This window comes from Chlamydotis macqueenii, chromosome 23 (assembly GCF_036417535.1).
Source record: "Chlamydotis macqueenii isolate bChlMac1 chromosome 23, bChlMac1.mat, whole genome shotgun sequence".
NCBI lineage: Eukaryota > Metazoa > Chordata > Aves > Otidiformes > Otididae > Chlamydotis > Chlamydotis macqueenii.
The window spans coordinates 4,839,910-4,854,148 of record NC_141578.1 but is presented as its reverse complement, the minus strand read 5'-3'; the positions used below and the strand labels follow the sequence as shown (position 1 = coordinate 4,854,148).

Here is a 14,239-nt window from a genome sequence, read left to right as displayed (position 1 = left end):
TCGAGTTGAGGAGACTTTATTTCAAGAGTGGTGGGTGAGTTTGCAGCAGGATAGTACGGCTGGTACAAAAGAAAGGCTAAGGGAGGATTTGGGGAGGAACTGAAGGGATGAGGGTTGAGCATGGGGGAGTATTGCTGACAGAGAATCCCACACCCGGGACCCCCGTACCCGTCATGGCTGGGGCTGCCGTAAGCACCGTTTGGCTGTGGAGGCTCATCCCGCAAAAAAAACAGGGAGCCCAGAAAGGTTGGGGAGGTCTGTGCAAAGGCCAGCATGGCATTGCCAAGCAGGAGAAACCCCAAAGGGGCAAGGAGGACACAGACACCGGCGTCCCTTGTCCTCAGTGTCACACAGTGCCAGCCCTGGGCACAGTTCCCTCAGTGAGCTGCTGGACAAAAAGCTCCTTCCCCAGGCCTGGGCCATCGCAGGGAGATTTCTGACCCTGGTTTCCTGCAGTGGCTGGGGACAGCGTGGATGTGACACCCAAAAGCAGTGATGCAGCTGGGATCAGCTAGGGATCAGCCCAATCTGTCTGTCGCTGGCCCTGCTCATAGAGCCAGATGTCCCGGGCTGGGCTGGATGTCCCTGGAAGACATGGATATCTTGCATTAGGATGGATGTCCTCAGCTGGGACGAATCATCCGGGCTGGGATGGATGTCTTAGGTTAGGATGGATGTCCCAGGCTAGGACGGCTGCCCTGGGCTGGGCTGGATGTCCTCAGCTGGGAAGGATGTCCCTGGGTGGCTTCCAGGGGCTACTCCTGATGCTGCTCCTCCACATTTGCCATCTCCACCATGACCTGTCTGTGGTGGCCACAGTCACATCCTCGCTGCCAGGAGCAAAGCCCTTCAGGGCTCGGGGCTGGCTGGGCAGTGACGGAGCCACCTCTCCCGCCGGGAGCCTGTCCTGAGGCAGCCAGCGCTGCAGCTGAAGCACAAGGGACTCTGCCAGACAAAATGCTTTCAATGCCCTGGCTGAGACTCCGGGCAGCGTCCCCTCGGAGGGGTGACGGCTGTGGGACCTCCTGTGCCGGGCGAGATCCCACTTCCCTGTGCGGCTTCGTCCTGTAGCAAACCCCGCGTGGAGCTGCTGCAGCCCCCGTCTTCCGTAGCCCTCTCTAAATCTTGTTTTTAAGCAGGAACAAGGCAAAGGCAATCCAGCCAAGCGCAGGGACCCCCTCTCGGCACCCCAAAGCCGGGGTGCGCCTCAATGTCTCCTCATGCGGGTGTCCACCAGCAAGTCCGGCCGCTCCACAGCAGGCTTTGGCAAGCAGGGAGCTGGATTCACCACGGTAGCTGTTGAATCCACTCAGGCATCACCGCCTTCAGAGGCAGCTCAGGCTGATGCTCGGCTGGGGAGTGGGACACTGCTCATCCCCCGCCCAGGGAGAAACCAGCGGGTCCTGGGGCTGCACGGATCAGGCCCGCAGCTCGCTGAGCCGCTTCTCCTCCTGGATGTGGATGAGGACGTTGCGCTTGTTCACCACCTCCAGCAGCTGCATCAGGATCTCCTGCTCGGCCACGCGATCCTCAGGCGTCTTCAAGGATTCTGCGAGAGCAGGGGGCTGGAGCGGGGCTGGGTGGGCCACAGCCATGGCCCTGCTCCCCCCCGGCCGTGCACAGGGACATGCCCCCGACACGTGCTGGCACTCACCCTCCCTGTTCATGTACCACCGGAGCTTCTGGTCAAGCTGCCACTGCTGCTCCTCCAGCTTCAGCTCCTGCACCCTGCGGGGAGGGAAGGGGGGTGATGGGTGTTGGGCTCAAGGGGGCAGGGGTGAGCCGAGCCCCCCCACTGCCCAGGGAGCATCCCCCACCCCAAGCATTACGTGATCATGAGGTCCGACTCCTCGGACATCAGGCTGTTCTTCTTCTGGACCAGGTACAGCAGCTGGTTCATCCACTGCGTCTTCTGGTCAGCCGGGGTGCCTGTGGGGCAGGAGGGGTGTGTGAGTGGGGTGCAGACCCCCCCGTCCATGGGGGTCACGGTGCCCTGTCCACCCCCGGTCTTACCATCCTCGTCCCGGAGTAACTTCTCCAGCTTGATGCCCTGCTGCTCCAGTTCCCGGAACGTCACCTCGATCTCCTCCAGCCTCCTCTGGATGGCCTGCAAGGGAAGGGCAATGCTTGCCTGCGGGCCGGCACCTCCCGGCATACGGCCACCAGCAGCGGGATGGAGGGGACGGGGCACGGCGCCAGGGCTGGGGACCCCGCTCTCCCTCGTGGGGCTACCTGGGCTTTGCAGAACCGCTTCATCTGGGCTTCCCTGGCCCGGCGCGTCAGCGTGCGCTTCCAGGTGGGGTATTTCTCCTCTTCCCCCAGGTCCTGGCACTGCGAAGGGATGGTGGCAAGGGAGGGGGTCAGTCTCACTGGACACCTCATGTCCCAGAGCCACAGCAAAGCTGGACTTGATGTCAGCAAAAGCCTCAACCACCATTCTGCTGGTCACAGAAAGCACTCACCAACTCTGCCATGATGGCAAGGTCTGCGCCTTCCTCTTCCTCCTCCTCCTCTTCCTCACTGTCAGTCTCCTCCAAGGCTGCCCCCCCCCCAAAAAAAAGCCATATTGGGCTAGTGCCTGACAAGCAAGACATGGGGCATGGCCGGATACCTGGGGCACCTACAGCCCTGCTCAGCTGGAGACTCCGGCTTGCAGCCACCTACCTTCCTCCAAGGCTATCTCCTCCTCCTCCTCCTCCTCCTCCTCCTCCTCCTCCCAGATGCCTTGTCCCTGCCGTGGGGCAGGGAGGACCTCGGGCGCTGCTTGGAGCCGCAGACGGGCTGGCTTCGGCGGCGGCTCGGGCTCCGCTTCGCTGGTGAGGTTCAGCGTGGACAGCTTGAGCTTCTCCAGTGGCGTGAGGACGATCTTCCTCCTGCCTCCACTCTCTTCACCCTCCTCCGCTGCTCTGCGTGGCTCCGGTCCAGGACCCTCCTCCTCCTCCCTTGCATCCTCCCTGGGCTGTGCCAGCAGCTCCTGCTCCTCCATGTCACCAGCATCCGCAGCATCCTCCTCTGCCCCAGGCTGTGGGGCTGCTGGTGGGGGCTGTGTGGGGCCGGGTGCCCCCTCCTCAGGGGATGCACGCAGGCTCCCAGCACCCAAGGGTGGTTGGTCGGCATCCTAGGGCAGAGCCAGTGGCGGAGGGGTGATGCAGGGGTGATCACCTCCACCTTCTGCCTTTCCCCCATCATCTACGGGGGCTTTTGGTGCCTTACCCCATCGTGGAGCACCGGGGGCTCGTCCTGGGGCAGGTCCATGCCAGATGGATTGGGGTAGTGAAGCGAGCAGTAAAAATGACCTGGGGGACGGGGGAACAAACCCGTGTGACGAGCTGCAAGGTGGAGAAGCCTTGCCCCAGGCATCCCCTCTCCCCCCTCAAAAACCCGCCTCACCGTCCTCCTCGTCGAAGGCGTAGTCGCCCAGGCGCAGCGTGGCCCCGCACCGCCGGCACTGGAAGCAGCCGCGGTGGAAGAAGCGTCCCTCGGCGCTGGCTCGCTCCAGGATGTAGACGCGGCGGCCGCAGAAGTAGCAGGCGTCGCTGCTCTCCCCACGGGCCGGCGGCTGCGGTGGGAGAGGACAGGTTTGGGGTGGCACAGGGGTGCTGGCACCCACCCTGCCCCAGGGCTTTGCCAGCAGCCCGGGGAGTCTGGGAGGGGGCTTTGCCCCTCTTGCAGAGGTGGGCCTGGGTGCTCGGGACGGGGTTGCTGGCACCGGCAAGGGAGCGGCAGGTCTTGGCTCCGGAAAACCAGTTGGGTCAGGAAACAGGCAGGGAGGAGCCGGGAGCCTGTGGGCGTTCGCTTGCGCAGCCCTGGTGCCAGCCCTTGGCTCGGCCCCACCGGCTGCCAGTGCCCCACAAGCGCCCACCTGCCTGGAGCTGGACCCCCCCACACCCCAGGGTGACACGAGGACCGACCTGCCCAGGGTCCATAGTGGCAGTTTGTGGTGGCTCACAGGCACCATTCAGAGTGTCTCCATCCAGCCCCGCGTCCAGCTACGGGCAACCCGAGGGGAGGGTCAGCCCCCCGCTCTCCCCCCGGGTCGGCTGCACCCCGCAGAGCATCGGGGCAGACCCACCTCTGCGTCTCCGCGGCTCCTCTTGGCCTCAGCATCCTTCTGGGCACTGTCCTGCCAAGGCAAAAGGGGCGGCTAAGATGGAGAAGGGGGCTGTGGGGCATGGTTTTGGGGTGTCACGAGGGTCTGGGTGGTGTGCCCTCACCTGGACGCGCTTGTGGGTCAGGGTCCGGTTCTTCTGCAGCTTGCTGAGGAAGAGGATGGCCCCTCGTGTGCCCCGGGGGGACAGCGGCTTCTTGCTGACCTCCTCTGCCTCTGCACAGAGGGGACACGGCCACGCTGGAGGGCCCCACCCTACAACGAGGGGCAGCCAGCCAGCCCCAGTGGGGCTCAGGGTGGGATACACCCCCTCCCAAATCTCGCACCTGGAGAAGTCTTGAAAGCTTCATAAAACTGGCTGAGGTAGGTGATGAGCCCCAGGCGGCCAGGCTCGGCCATGGTGGCCATCTCAGCACTGGAGAGGACGGGCTGGATGCCCAGCTCCTGCTCCGCCATGTCCAGCATCATCTGGTGGGTCCGAATGGGATCCTGGGGGTCCACGGAGTCAAAATCCCTGCGGGGAAACACGGGTCCCATCAGGGTGGGCTGCGCAGGGTGGGGAGGGGTCCCCAGAGGAGGGGGGTCCTAGGGACTCACACCAGATCGGGGCGGAAGCGGTGGACGAGGGCGCAGAGGGCCAAGCCGCTGGTCCAGGAGGTGGTGAAGTCGGTGACCGCCACGCCGCGGTACCCGGCCGTGCTGGCCTGGCACCAGCGCAGCAGCTCTTCATAGGCATCGCCGGAGACCGCTGGGGAGGCAGCGCACGTGTCCCCATCCCAAAGAGGCAGGGGACACCTCTCCCCCAGCCCACTCCCCACTCCCAGCACCAGTGCTTTAGTGGGGAAGGGGTCCCGTGGAAGAGACTTGAGACACCCCCCCACGCAACCACCCCCCTACGGCTCAACAAATCAGTTGGTAAAGCATCTGTCAATATTTCACGGCTCGGCATCAGTGTGGGTGAGGGGGACAGCCTCCTCCCCGTGAAAGGTGGCTTTGGGGGGGCTGCGTCCCTACGGGGGCCGTGGGCAGAGGGAACGGAAACCAGTGGTGCCACCAGGATGGAAAGGCAGCCACTGCTGGGAGGAGCATGGCAGCTGGCTGGACACCGGCCAGGGCTCGAAAAAAAATCGATGGGGAGGAAAATCAGGGCAGGAGCTGCTCCATCATGGACTGATGGGAGGGGGTCCTGTGCTGGGGTGGTGGCCAGGGCAGGAATGGCTGCTCCTACCGGCGCTGAGTCGGTTGTCACTTCTCCTGTGGTGGTCCACCTCCACCACGCCCACGAGGTAGAGGTCCCGGACCTGCCGATGGGGACACGCAGGTGGCTGGTCATCGTCTGCACAGAGCCAGCGCACGGAGCTGATCCCGGCAAGCGGGACACCCGGACCCCTCCCACGCCTCCCCAAAACCACTGGGGACCAACAGCTTCAGTCTCGCACCCTTTGGGGACAGGGGACTGTGTAAATTGGGGTCACCCAAGGAGGCTGGGCTGGATGGCTGCCCCATGGCAGGACCTGGGCCAGCTACCTGGCTGGCTTTGATGGCCTTCAGGTTGATGTTGGGGTAGCGTGTGGCCGGGTCGATGCTGTACTGGCTGATGTTCTTGTGGGTGTTGTCCGGCGAGGTCTGCGAGAGGTGCTGGTAGATGCTCTCCCTGGGTGCAACGGACAGGGCTGGGCTCGGTGCCACCAGCCTTGCCCGCTCCAGGACCAGCCCAGCGGGACGGGGCAGCTCACCTCTCGGCCAGCACTTCCAGGGGAGGGGTCCCAGCTGCCCACCGCCGCACCATCCAGGCCGCGTCGAAGGCGGCGAGGAAGCCCCTGGCCACGCCGGTGCCCAGCGGCCAGAAGGGCTGCGAAGGGAAAGGCAGAGAGACGGAGCTGGAGCCGCGTGGCCGGTCGGGGCGGCTGGGAGGAGGCCTGGAGCTGCCAGGCTTGGCCAGGGATGAAAGCGGGGAGCGGCGGCGGGACGCGCAGGGAGGGTATGAGTGGCCATCTCCTCCCCAGCCCCACGGCTGAGTCGATGCTGCCGCTGGTGCGGCTGCGTCTGGGGAGGAGCTGGGCTGCTTCTCCGCCCTGAACCCCCTCCAGATCGCTGGTGGGGGCAGGGAAGGGGATAATCCCCCCAAAGCATCCCGCTACCCAGACTTGGAGCGCACCGGGCAGCTGGGGCAAGAAGCGCTCGGGGAGGGGCAATACCTTGCAACCAAAGCATCTCGCAGGGAGAGGGGAAACTGAGGCACAGCGTGGTGATGCTGCAAGGAGGACCCTCACCTCCACCAAGCAGTCGCCCACCAGCCCAAGGAGCAGACGGGCCCCGTTGAGCTCCCGCACCAGCGCCGCGTTCTCCGAGCGCGTCATGCAGGTGAAGTCGAACATGTCGACGTCCGGCAGGTTCCGGTGATTGAGGGCAAACTCCAGCTTGGGCAGGCGGTAGTTGGTGGAGAAGTTGGCGGCTTCTTTGGCATAGCTGAGGAGGGCGTCCCGGTTCACGTTCTCCGGGGACAGGAGGCTCTCGATGTCCGCTTTGTCCTGCAGGGATGAGGATGGGGATGGGCTGAAGCCGGTTGGGATGCAGGAGATGGTTTTTGCCCCCGCTCTAGCCTGGGTGCAGCCAGCTCTGGGGTGAAGCCATCCCACTGGGCTTGGGGCTGGGAGCCCACCAAAAGGATGGTTTTTTTCCCCCCAGCACGGGACATCAGCACAGGCAACGGCTGCTGAAGCCCCCTCCATCCCAGGGGTGCACGGCCAAACCAGCACCTTTGATTTGCATCCCGCCCTCCAGGCTTTCAGCCGCCCATCGCTATGGGATTCCGGCACCCAATCCCACCCTCCTCACCTGGAGGATGACCCCCTTCTTGAGCAGGCTCTGCTTCTTGGCCGTCATGACGAAATAGTGAGTGTCGTCCTTGTAGTAGACGATGTTTTCCAGGTCGATGCCTGGCGATGGGGAAGGGGCTGAGCTGAGCCACGGGGCAGAGCCGGGGCCACGGAGAGCCCCCGCATCGGGCTCAGCCACCAAATGTCCCCTGCAACGGGGTCCCCTGAGGGAACACGCATCCCACCACACCAGGGACATCCCTAGTTGCACCGGGAGGGGACAGGGAACCCGGGGGGCACCCCCTACTCCGGGGCCGGGACCACCGACCCGTTTTGTTGTAGAGGTTTTGGAAGAATTTCTGGTTGTAGATTCGGGCCACGCCGCTGATCTCTGCCACCTCCACCTCGGCCTGGCTGTGGCGGTTGACGAAGTTGGTGGTGATGCCGATGGCCAGCTTCCCCCGCGTCTCCTTGCGCTTGAACCCTGCGGGTGGGGACAGGCGTGAGCCCCCAATCCGGTCCCCCCATACCGGTCCCGGGGTGCAGGGACCCACTGCTGTCACCTTCAGGGACAAATTTGCCGCCGCCGGCTGAGATGAGGACATCGAACTCGTAGTGGCTGAGGGGAGAGGAGCTGGGCTGCAGCACCGCCCGCCAGCCGCCTGCAGGGAGAGGACAGTCACGAGCGTGCTAGGTCTCAGCTGGGACCTGCTCTGGGGTGAGGGGAGAGGGTTGCACCTCCTCCCCCCAAAAAAATGCATGCCCCAGGCTATCAGAGGGATTGAGGGGCTCAGAGCGGCCACCCGCAGCCCCGTCCTTGTCCCTGGGGATGCCACCCACCCCGCAGCGATGCCTTACCCTTGCCCGTGGGGGGGACAAGGCCCTTGAACTGCACGTTGATGTGCACCTCCACCCCCAGGAGCAGAGCCACCTTCAGCAGGATCAGCTGGAGTTGCCGGATACCTGGCGGGGGAGAGGGGGCACTGAGGGCTGCACCCCCCGTGCCCTGGGCTCCCTACAGTGGGAGGACCCCGGGGGTTGGGAGCTTGACCCCCCCACATCACCCCAAAACTCACTGATGTGGTCCAGCGTGCCGGTGCAGAAACGCCCGTAAAACTTCTTGGCTCCCAGTGCCCGCAGGTCGTGGATGGTGAAGGGCCAGAGGTGCAGGACGTTGTTGCGGGAGAAGGAGTCCCGCTTCTCCAGCAGCACCACGCGGGCGCCCAGCAGCGCCAGCTCGATGGCCGCCCGCAGCCCGCAGGGACCGGCCCCCACCACCAGGCACTGCGAAGGGAACGGGCACCCCCAAAAAAGGGGTTTGGGTAAATCCCCAGGCAGCATCTCCCCTCCTCTTCCCCAGGCCAGGATCTGGCCCTTCCCATTGTTCCCATTTCTCCTGGGTCTCTGAAAAGTGGGGCGGCCCTATGGGGGCCCCAGCAGTGGGGACAAGAGCCATCAGCTCTGGGACAGGGGAACAGAAGTAGGGTCCCCCAGCCCCAATGGCCATCCAACCCCAGCACATCCTGTGCACCCAAAAGGGAGGGGGTCCCTCTGCCCCTTTGCAGCCCCCAGTGGGGTGTCCCCAGCGAGGAGCAGCTGGGACAATGCTGCTGGCTGGATGGCACCGAGGTGGCCTCACGCCACGGGGAAGGGAGCAGTGTTCATGGACGCCCTAATCCCATTAAACCCCACCAACCTCCCACCCCGCACATCCCACCCCGTACATCCCGCATCCTCCTGGGTCCCCCAGGGATGCTCCCATCCTGGTGACAAGGACGCGGAGCAAGGAGGGACCCAAACCCTGCGCCCCGCGTCCCCAGTACCTTGGTGCTGGCGCAGGCTGTGCCCTGGTCGTAGTCTTTGTGCCCGGCTTTCTTATCCAGCTTGCTCCACAGGGCCTTGGCGCTCCAGTAGTTGAGGGCAGCCTTGAGGCCGTGGTAGAGCTGCAGCCCGCTGCCCCGCAGCCCCAGCCGCTGGCACAGCTCCCCGAAACAGCCCAGCACCTCCCTGCACTCCCCGGCACGCAGGAACCTCTCGAAGACGGCATGCGCCGGGTTGCCCGGCTCTTCGGCCGGGACACTCATCCCGCTTCACCCGGCAGCCTGGTGAGGGACGGCAGAGATAAGGATGGGGGGCACCCTCCCGGACCCCCATCCTCACCCCCATCCTCAGACCCATCCGGCACCGGACCTGGTGCCTTGGCACGATGTCTCTCAGCCGTGGGTGCTGTTGGGTGACAACGCTGCTGAAATCGGGGCCCCTTCCGGTGACGGCTGGCCGAGGCCCGCCTCGGGTGCTGCACCCAGCGAGCCACGGTGTCACCCTGCCGCGGTGACGTCAGGGGAGGGGACGGGGAGGGCTGTGGTGGCAGCGAGTGGCTTCCTCCATACGGCGTGTACCTGCAGCAGCCGAGAGCAGAGCGAGGTGTTTTGGAGCAAAGACACCACTTCCTTCCTCTTCACCCTCGGCCTCGCTGCAGAAGGGATGGGTGTGGGGTCCCAACTGCAGAGACAAACTGCAGCTGCCCCAAAAAAAACAGTAAGACCCAGTCCTGGGGCAGGAGGGAGCAGGAATACATCCATCCCTCCAGCCTGGCTTTTGCAACCAGAGTCGGGTGAGTCTTCCTCCCTGTCTCTGCCTCTGCCGCCCCCGGAGCGGGGCGGAAGCAGATTAGCAGAAAGGAAGCACTGATGGGGAAACAAAAAAAAGCCAAACCACCATGCAAACAGCCCTGTCACGCCAAGGAACTGATGTTAGGAGGGGGTGCAGTGCATCCCCCCCACATTCACCCCAAAACCCCTCTGCCCTGGCATCTCCCAGGGGACCAGCGCTCCTCGCGTCTGCCTCCCGCTCCTGGCACCGTCCCCCCCAGCGCTGTCCCGTACCACCTCGAGCACAAAGCTTTGCCCTTTCCAGCCACTCTCGCCAAGCCCCGGGGCTGGGAAAGCCTCCCCCAGCCCAGCAAAGCAGCCGGCGGAGACGCGGCACCGCCAAGGAGAAAGGGGCGAAAAGGCTGGGGAAACTGGAGCAAAACTGGAGCGCTCCTACCTTTGAACCATCGCTCTTTGCCCTCTCGCCACTCGGCGTTACCATCTGGCACGCGGCAGCACCCCGAAGCGGGATGCCGGAGGGGGAAGGACATGGAGTCGCAGTCAGGCTGCCATCGGTGGGGTGGGGGAAAGGAGGCGTTTAAGCCTGGGTTTAAATTTTGGCTGGAAAGACCAAATTCTAGCTGGGTTTCAAGTTAGATCTCGCTCTGGCAGCTTCTGACACCGGCAAGCACTTTGCAAGGCCAGCTGGAGCCACAGAGGATGCAAAGCACTTCTGCAGGTCACCTTCCCTCCCCAGCACCACAGCCAGGAAATCCCAGCGTTTTAACCTCTTCCTTCCTGGGCAGACACAAAGAGAACGCATCACGCCAGGCCGGAGCGGGAGCAGGCGCCCACCGGGCACAGGACACGACTGGTGCGCTCACGGCGGGGCTGTGAGACCTGGGGACGGGTTTCTGCTCTTCCCCGGAGCGATGCCAGCCCGGTGGCTCTGCCAGCGGGATGGAACGAGGAACCTGGGGAAACTGAGGCAGTGCTGCAAACCTCATCGGAGAGCGCAGGCCTACTGTCCCACCCCGTCCCCAACCTGTGGGATGGTGCCTGGACAGCTGTGCTGCCCACGTGCGATGGGTTTTTCCCCCCAGGAGCTCACGTTACCGCGCCAGCGCCTGCCAAGGCCGCCACGCCGCAACCCCAGGGCGATGGGGCACAGGCAGCCCCCCGGGCTGGGAGCACCCAGTCCAGCACCTGGATCCACAAACAAAACACAAAACCCCATCTGAAGGCCTCGATTCCCGCCGGACGCGATGCCGAGGGGAGCACAGCGCCCAGGAAAGCTTTCCAGCCCCAGCGCTTGGGCAGGGAGGCTCGGAAGAGGCAGAACAACAAGCCTTGTGTGACACCAAGTTTCCTACGGAAACGATGCTCATGCTGGCACACCACATCTCCTTCGGCGTGCTTGAATCCCCTCAACAACTGCAAGCAAGGACAGAAACCCCCACGGATACCGAGTTCCTGCAAGTTTGGTGCAAATAAGCAGCTTGCAGCCCACAAAGGCTGGTACCCACGAAGGAGGGCACGGCGCCAAGCCTGGCTCTCCCCACAAACGCTTTTTGCGTTTCTTCCTTCCAAACCGCTCCAGCCAGCTGGAGGGAGGAGGTAGGGGGCTGGCAGCCAGCCCTGACTCAGCTCACGAAGGCTCCGTCCTCTGCAGAGGACATATCACCCAGGGCCGGCACACACGGAGCATCCCTGGAGCAGGGACACCTCATCCCACTTTGCAGGTTGGAGAGAAGCAGCCCCTCGGAAGACGGCGGGTGGGAGCCATCCTAGGGGTGCTGGTGAGCCCATGCATCCCAGTGGAAATGGGTTGGGAAAGGACACGGCTCCATATGGAGCTAATGAAAGCCGGGAGGATTTCCAGCAGCAGCAGATCCCCTTCCAGCTGAGCCTCTCCCCTCGCTGCTGCGCTGGCTCCCAGCGTCTTTGGGATCCAACCCGGAGACCCCTGGGACGGGCTGGACCCTGTGAAAATCCTTCCAGCAAACTCAAGGCCGATGGGGAGGATGGAAGGTTTCTTGTGGCCATCGAACAGCTTGGCCAACGATTCTGCTTTCGACCGCTGGCAGAGCTGGACCGGTGCCGGGAAGGGGCGAAGGCGGCGGGTGCTGCTCTTCCCGGCGTTACCGAGCTCTGGAGAAACATCCAGGCCCCTGCCCTTGCAAGCGCAGCCTCCCTGGGGCGTGGGACCGGGCAGGGAGATCCCTTTGGCTGACCCCGTGGAAATCTGCCCTAATTTGGCCGGGTTTTAATCCTTGGAGGGAGGGGAAAAAAAAAAAAAAAAAATCCCTGTTGGCTCCTCTGGTTTGAGCTGGGGATGTGGGTGCGTGGGCAGACCCCGGCTGAGCCCCCTGCCTTAGCAAGCCCCCAGCATGGGGAGAAGGGCGAAGGTGAGGGGACAAACCTGCCACCAGTGAGGGCAGAGGCTGGCAGCTGCCGGGATGGGGTGTCGGTGGGAGGGGGTTCCCTTTCAAGGCTGCAAAATCCCCCACCACCGAAAGCACATGCCAAATTCTCCCCCCCCAAAGCGGGCGTCCGTCTCTGGGACGTTTTGGTGTTGGCCTTTGCAGGGGATCCACGAGCCACAGCCCGGCCACGTCCCGGGGAGCCCCAGGCAAAGACAACACTCAGGGGGAGCAAACCTGCCCCCCCCCCCCCATTTTGGCTGCTGAGCTTTGCCCCCCTGCCCAGCATCAGCTCACAGCCAGGTTTTGCATCCCACATCCTCTTCCTCCTCCTGCTTCTCCTTCACCTCCAGACCAAGTCCTCCCCACAGGGCTGGCCGGAGACATGTCTTGGGGTCCGGTGGTGAACCCCGGGTTTGGTTGCCCAAATGTGCCGGGGGCTTCATCCACCCCACACACAGGGGCAGGGGAACGTGTCCCCCCCAGCCTAAGCCCCGAGATGGGGTGCAGCCTCGAACCCCCAGCCAGGGCTCACTCCCGGGGGAGCATCCCTCCCTCCCTCCCTGCACCGGATGGAGGGGCCGCGATGGGAGTGCCCGTCACTCGGCACTGGGAGCACTGGTGGTAGTGGGAATGGAGTTCGGCCGGGGAGGCTCCGCTCTCTTTTCCCTTTGTCCCAAGGAGAGCAGAACCCAGGGGCTGGAGGGGAAAAGCAGCACCCCTAGCACCCCAAAATCACCCCTCCCCGTTTTGGCACCCCCCCCCCTCCAGCTGGCGCAGCAGGGCGGGGCCCGGAGCGATGCTCTCCGCGGCTGGGATGCTGTCCCCGGAGCGGGGGGGATACGGGGGTGGGGAGCAGGAGGATCCCGACCCCCACCCCTCCTCTAGGGATGCTCTGCCCTTCCCCACCCCCCCCCCCCACTCACCTCCAGAGCCTCTCGGAGGGGGAAACTGAGGCACAGCCCGGGGAGCGGGGAGGGGCTCGGGGCTGCCGGCAGCCGGGCGAGGGCGAGCAGGAAACTGGCTGGCAAGCAGCTGCCGGCTGGCCCTGCCCCCCCGCCCTTCTCCTCCCCTCCCCTCCCCTCCCCCACGGCCAAGGAGGAGGGAGGGGCAGCCCCCGGGGCCGTCCGGCTTGATGCCGCTGCAAATATTCCTAAAATCGGGTTTTCGCAGTGCTGGAGGCTGAAACTACCCACCCCACCCGCGAGTGGCAGCCCTGCCCTCCCCACGCCACGCCACGGGAGGTTTGGAGCAGGGGATGCACAGCCCAACCTCAGCTTTTTTTTTTTTTTTTTAAATATATTTTGGAGTGAAAAAGCAATCTTTTCACAAAGCAAACCAAAAGATCTGGGTGACGAAACCAAACCGCCCCGCTTTCCACCTCGGCTCTGGCCGCCACGCCGTGCTTCCCCCCACAACCAGAAACAGAGGCCAGGAGGGAGCCGCGGGCAGGGGGGACCCCCTCAGCACCAGCCCCGGACCCCAACTGCTGTCCCGGCCCACCCTTCTGGGATGATGTTTCCACCTGGGTCCCCCCGGGTGGGAATGTCCCCAGTGGGTGAAGGTACCTGGAGGCAGAGGATGGAGCCGCCGGGGTCACCGAAGATCGCTGCTGGCCAGGTGCTTTTTGGGGTTTTCTGGTGGCGGAGTCCTTGGGGTGCTGGCCGGTGACACACAGGGACAATCTGACGAAGCTGGGGACGGTGACTCAGGGACACGGGGCAAGCTGGCGTACAGGGTAGGGGTTACGTCGGTCCCCCTGAGTCACCCGTGTCATTGTCGGCGGCCTCAGCGAGCGGGGACGGCCAGCCCAGCACCTCCATCCCTCCTTCCCGTGGCCCCCTCGGGCCCCTTCCTGGGGGTTCCGGTGCAGAACCCCCCACCACGACCCCCCTCACAGCTCGGCCCGGGCCTTTCGAGCCCGTCAGCCCTCTGCAAAGCTGCTGGGTGTGGGCACAGAAGAGCCCACCCACGTTTTGGGGCTGCGAGAGGCCGGGGCGGACATGGAAACGGGACGTCTGCGTCAAACCAGGCAATTTTCCCAGGCGCCGAAGCGGTCGGAAACAGCTCCCTCTGTTTGTGAGCTCTTTGTGGCGTGATGGGAAAGTCTGAACACCGACCTGCTCCTTCCAGACTGAACTTTGTCCCCTGGGCAGCAGCAACGAGCATTAAATCTTAATTACGGCTCCCCAGGCAGCAGGGACCCAGGACGCGCTGCGGTGGAGGGTGCCCGGCCGGCGCAGCGGGACGTGGCTCTGATGCAAACCCGCTGGCAGCGGGGTCTGGGTGTGCCAAGAG

The 14,239-nt window shown here is 64.4% G+C and overlaps 1 protein-coding gene across 5 annotated transcripts; it reads right to left on the bottom strand.

Annotated features, from left to right (window-relative positions):
* MICAL1 (microtubule associated monooxygenase, calponin and LIM domain containing 1) lies at positions 1-14,211 on the bottom strand. Of its 5 annotated transcripts, none has more exons than XM_086765516.1 (26): positions 13,467-14,211; positions 9,118-9,326; positions 8,751-9,029; positions 8,004-8,211; positions 7,786-7,890; positions 7,491-7,589; positions 7,256-7,411; positions 6,947-7,047; positions 6,382-6,639; positions 5,845-5,960; positions 5,636-5,762; positions 5,337-5,409; positions 4,706-4,856; positions 4,435-4,622; positions 4,215-4,324; positions 4,073-4,123; positions 3,912-3,989; positions 3,391-3,559; positions 3,214-3,296; positions 2,665-3,118; positions 2,463-2,539; positions 2,233-2,331; positions 2,014-2,107; positions 1,830-1,929; positions 1,655-1,728; positions 1-1,549 (listed from the first exon to the last, which is right to left on the bottom strand). In XM_086765516.1, the coding sequence occupies exons 3-26, from the start codon at positions 9,009-9,011 to the stop codon at positions 1,419-1,421; spliced, it is 3,363 nt and encodes a 1,120-aa protein (XP_086621642.1). In that variant the 5' UTR covers positions 9,012-9,029; positions 9,118-9,326; positions 13,467-14,211; the 3' UTR covers positions 1-1,418. The 5 variants fall into 5 exon arrangements, 4 of the variants coding, with proteins under 4 accessions (XP_086621642.1, XP_086621645.1, XP_086621644.1 ...); XM_086765519.1 differs by having other exon boundaries at positions 13,510-14,211; XM_086765518.1 differs by lacking the exon at positions 13,467-14,211 and adding an exon at positions 12,868-12,983.
* Between the last annotated feature and the right edge of the window lie 28 nt (positions 14,212-14,239).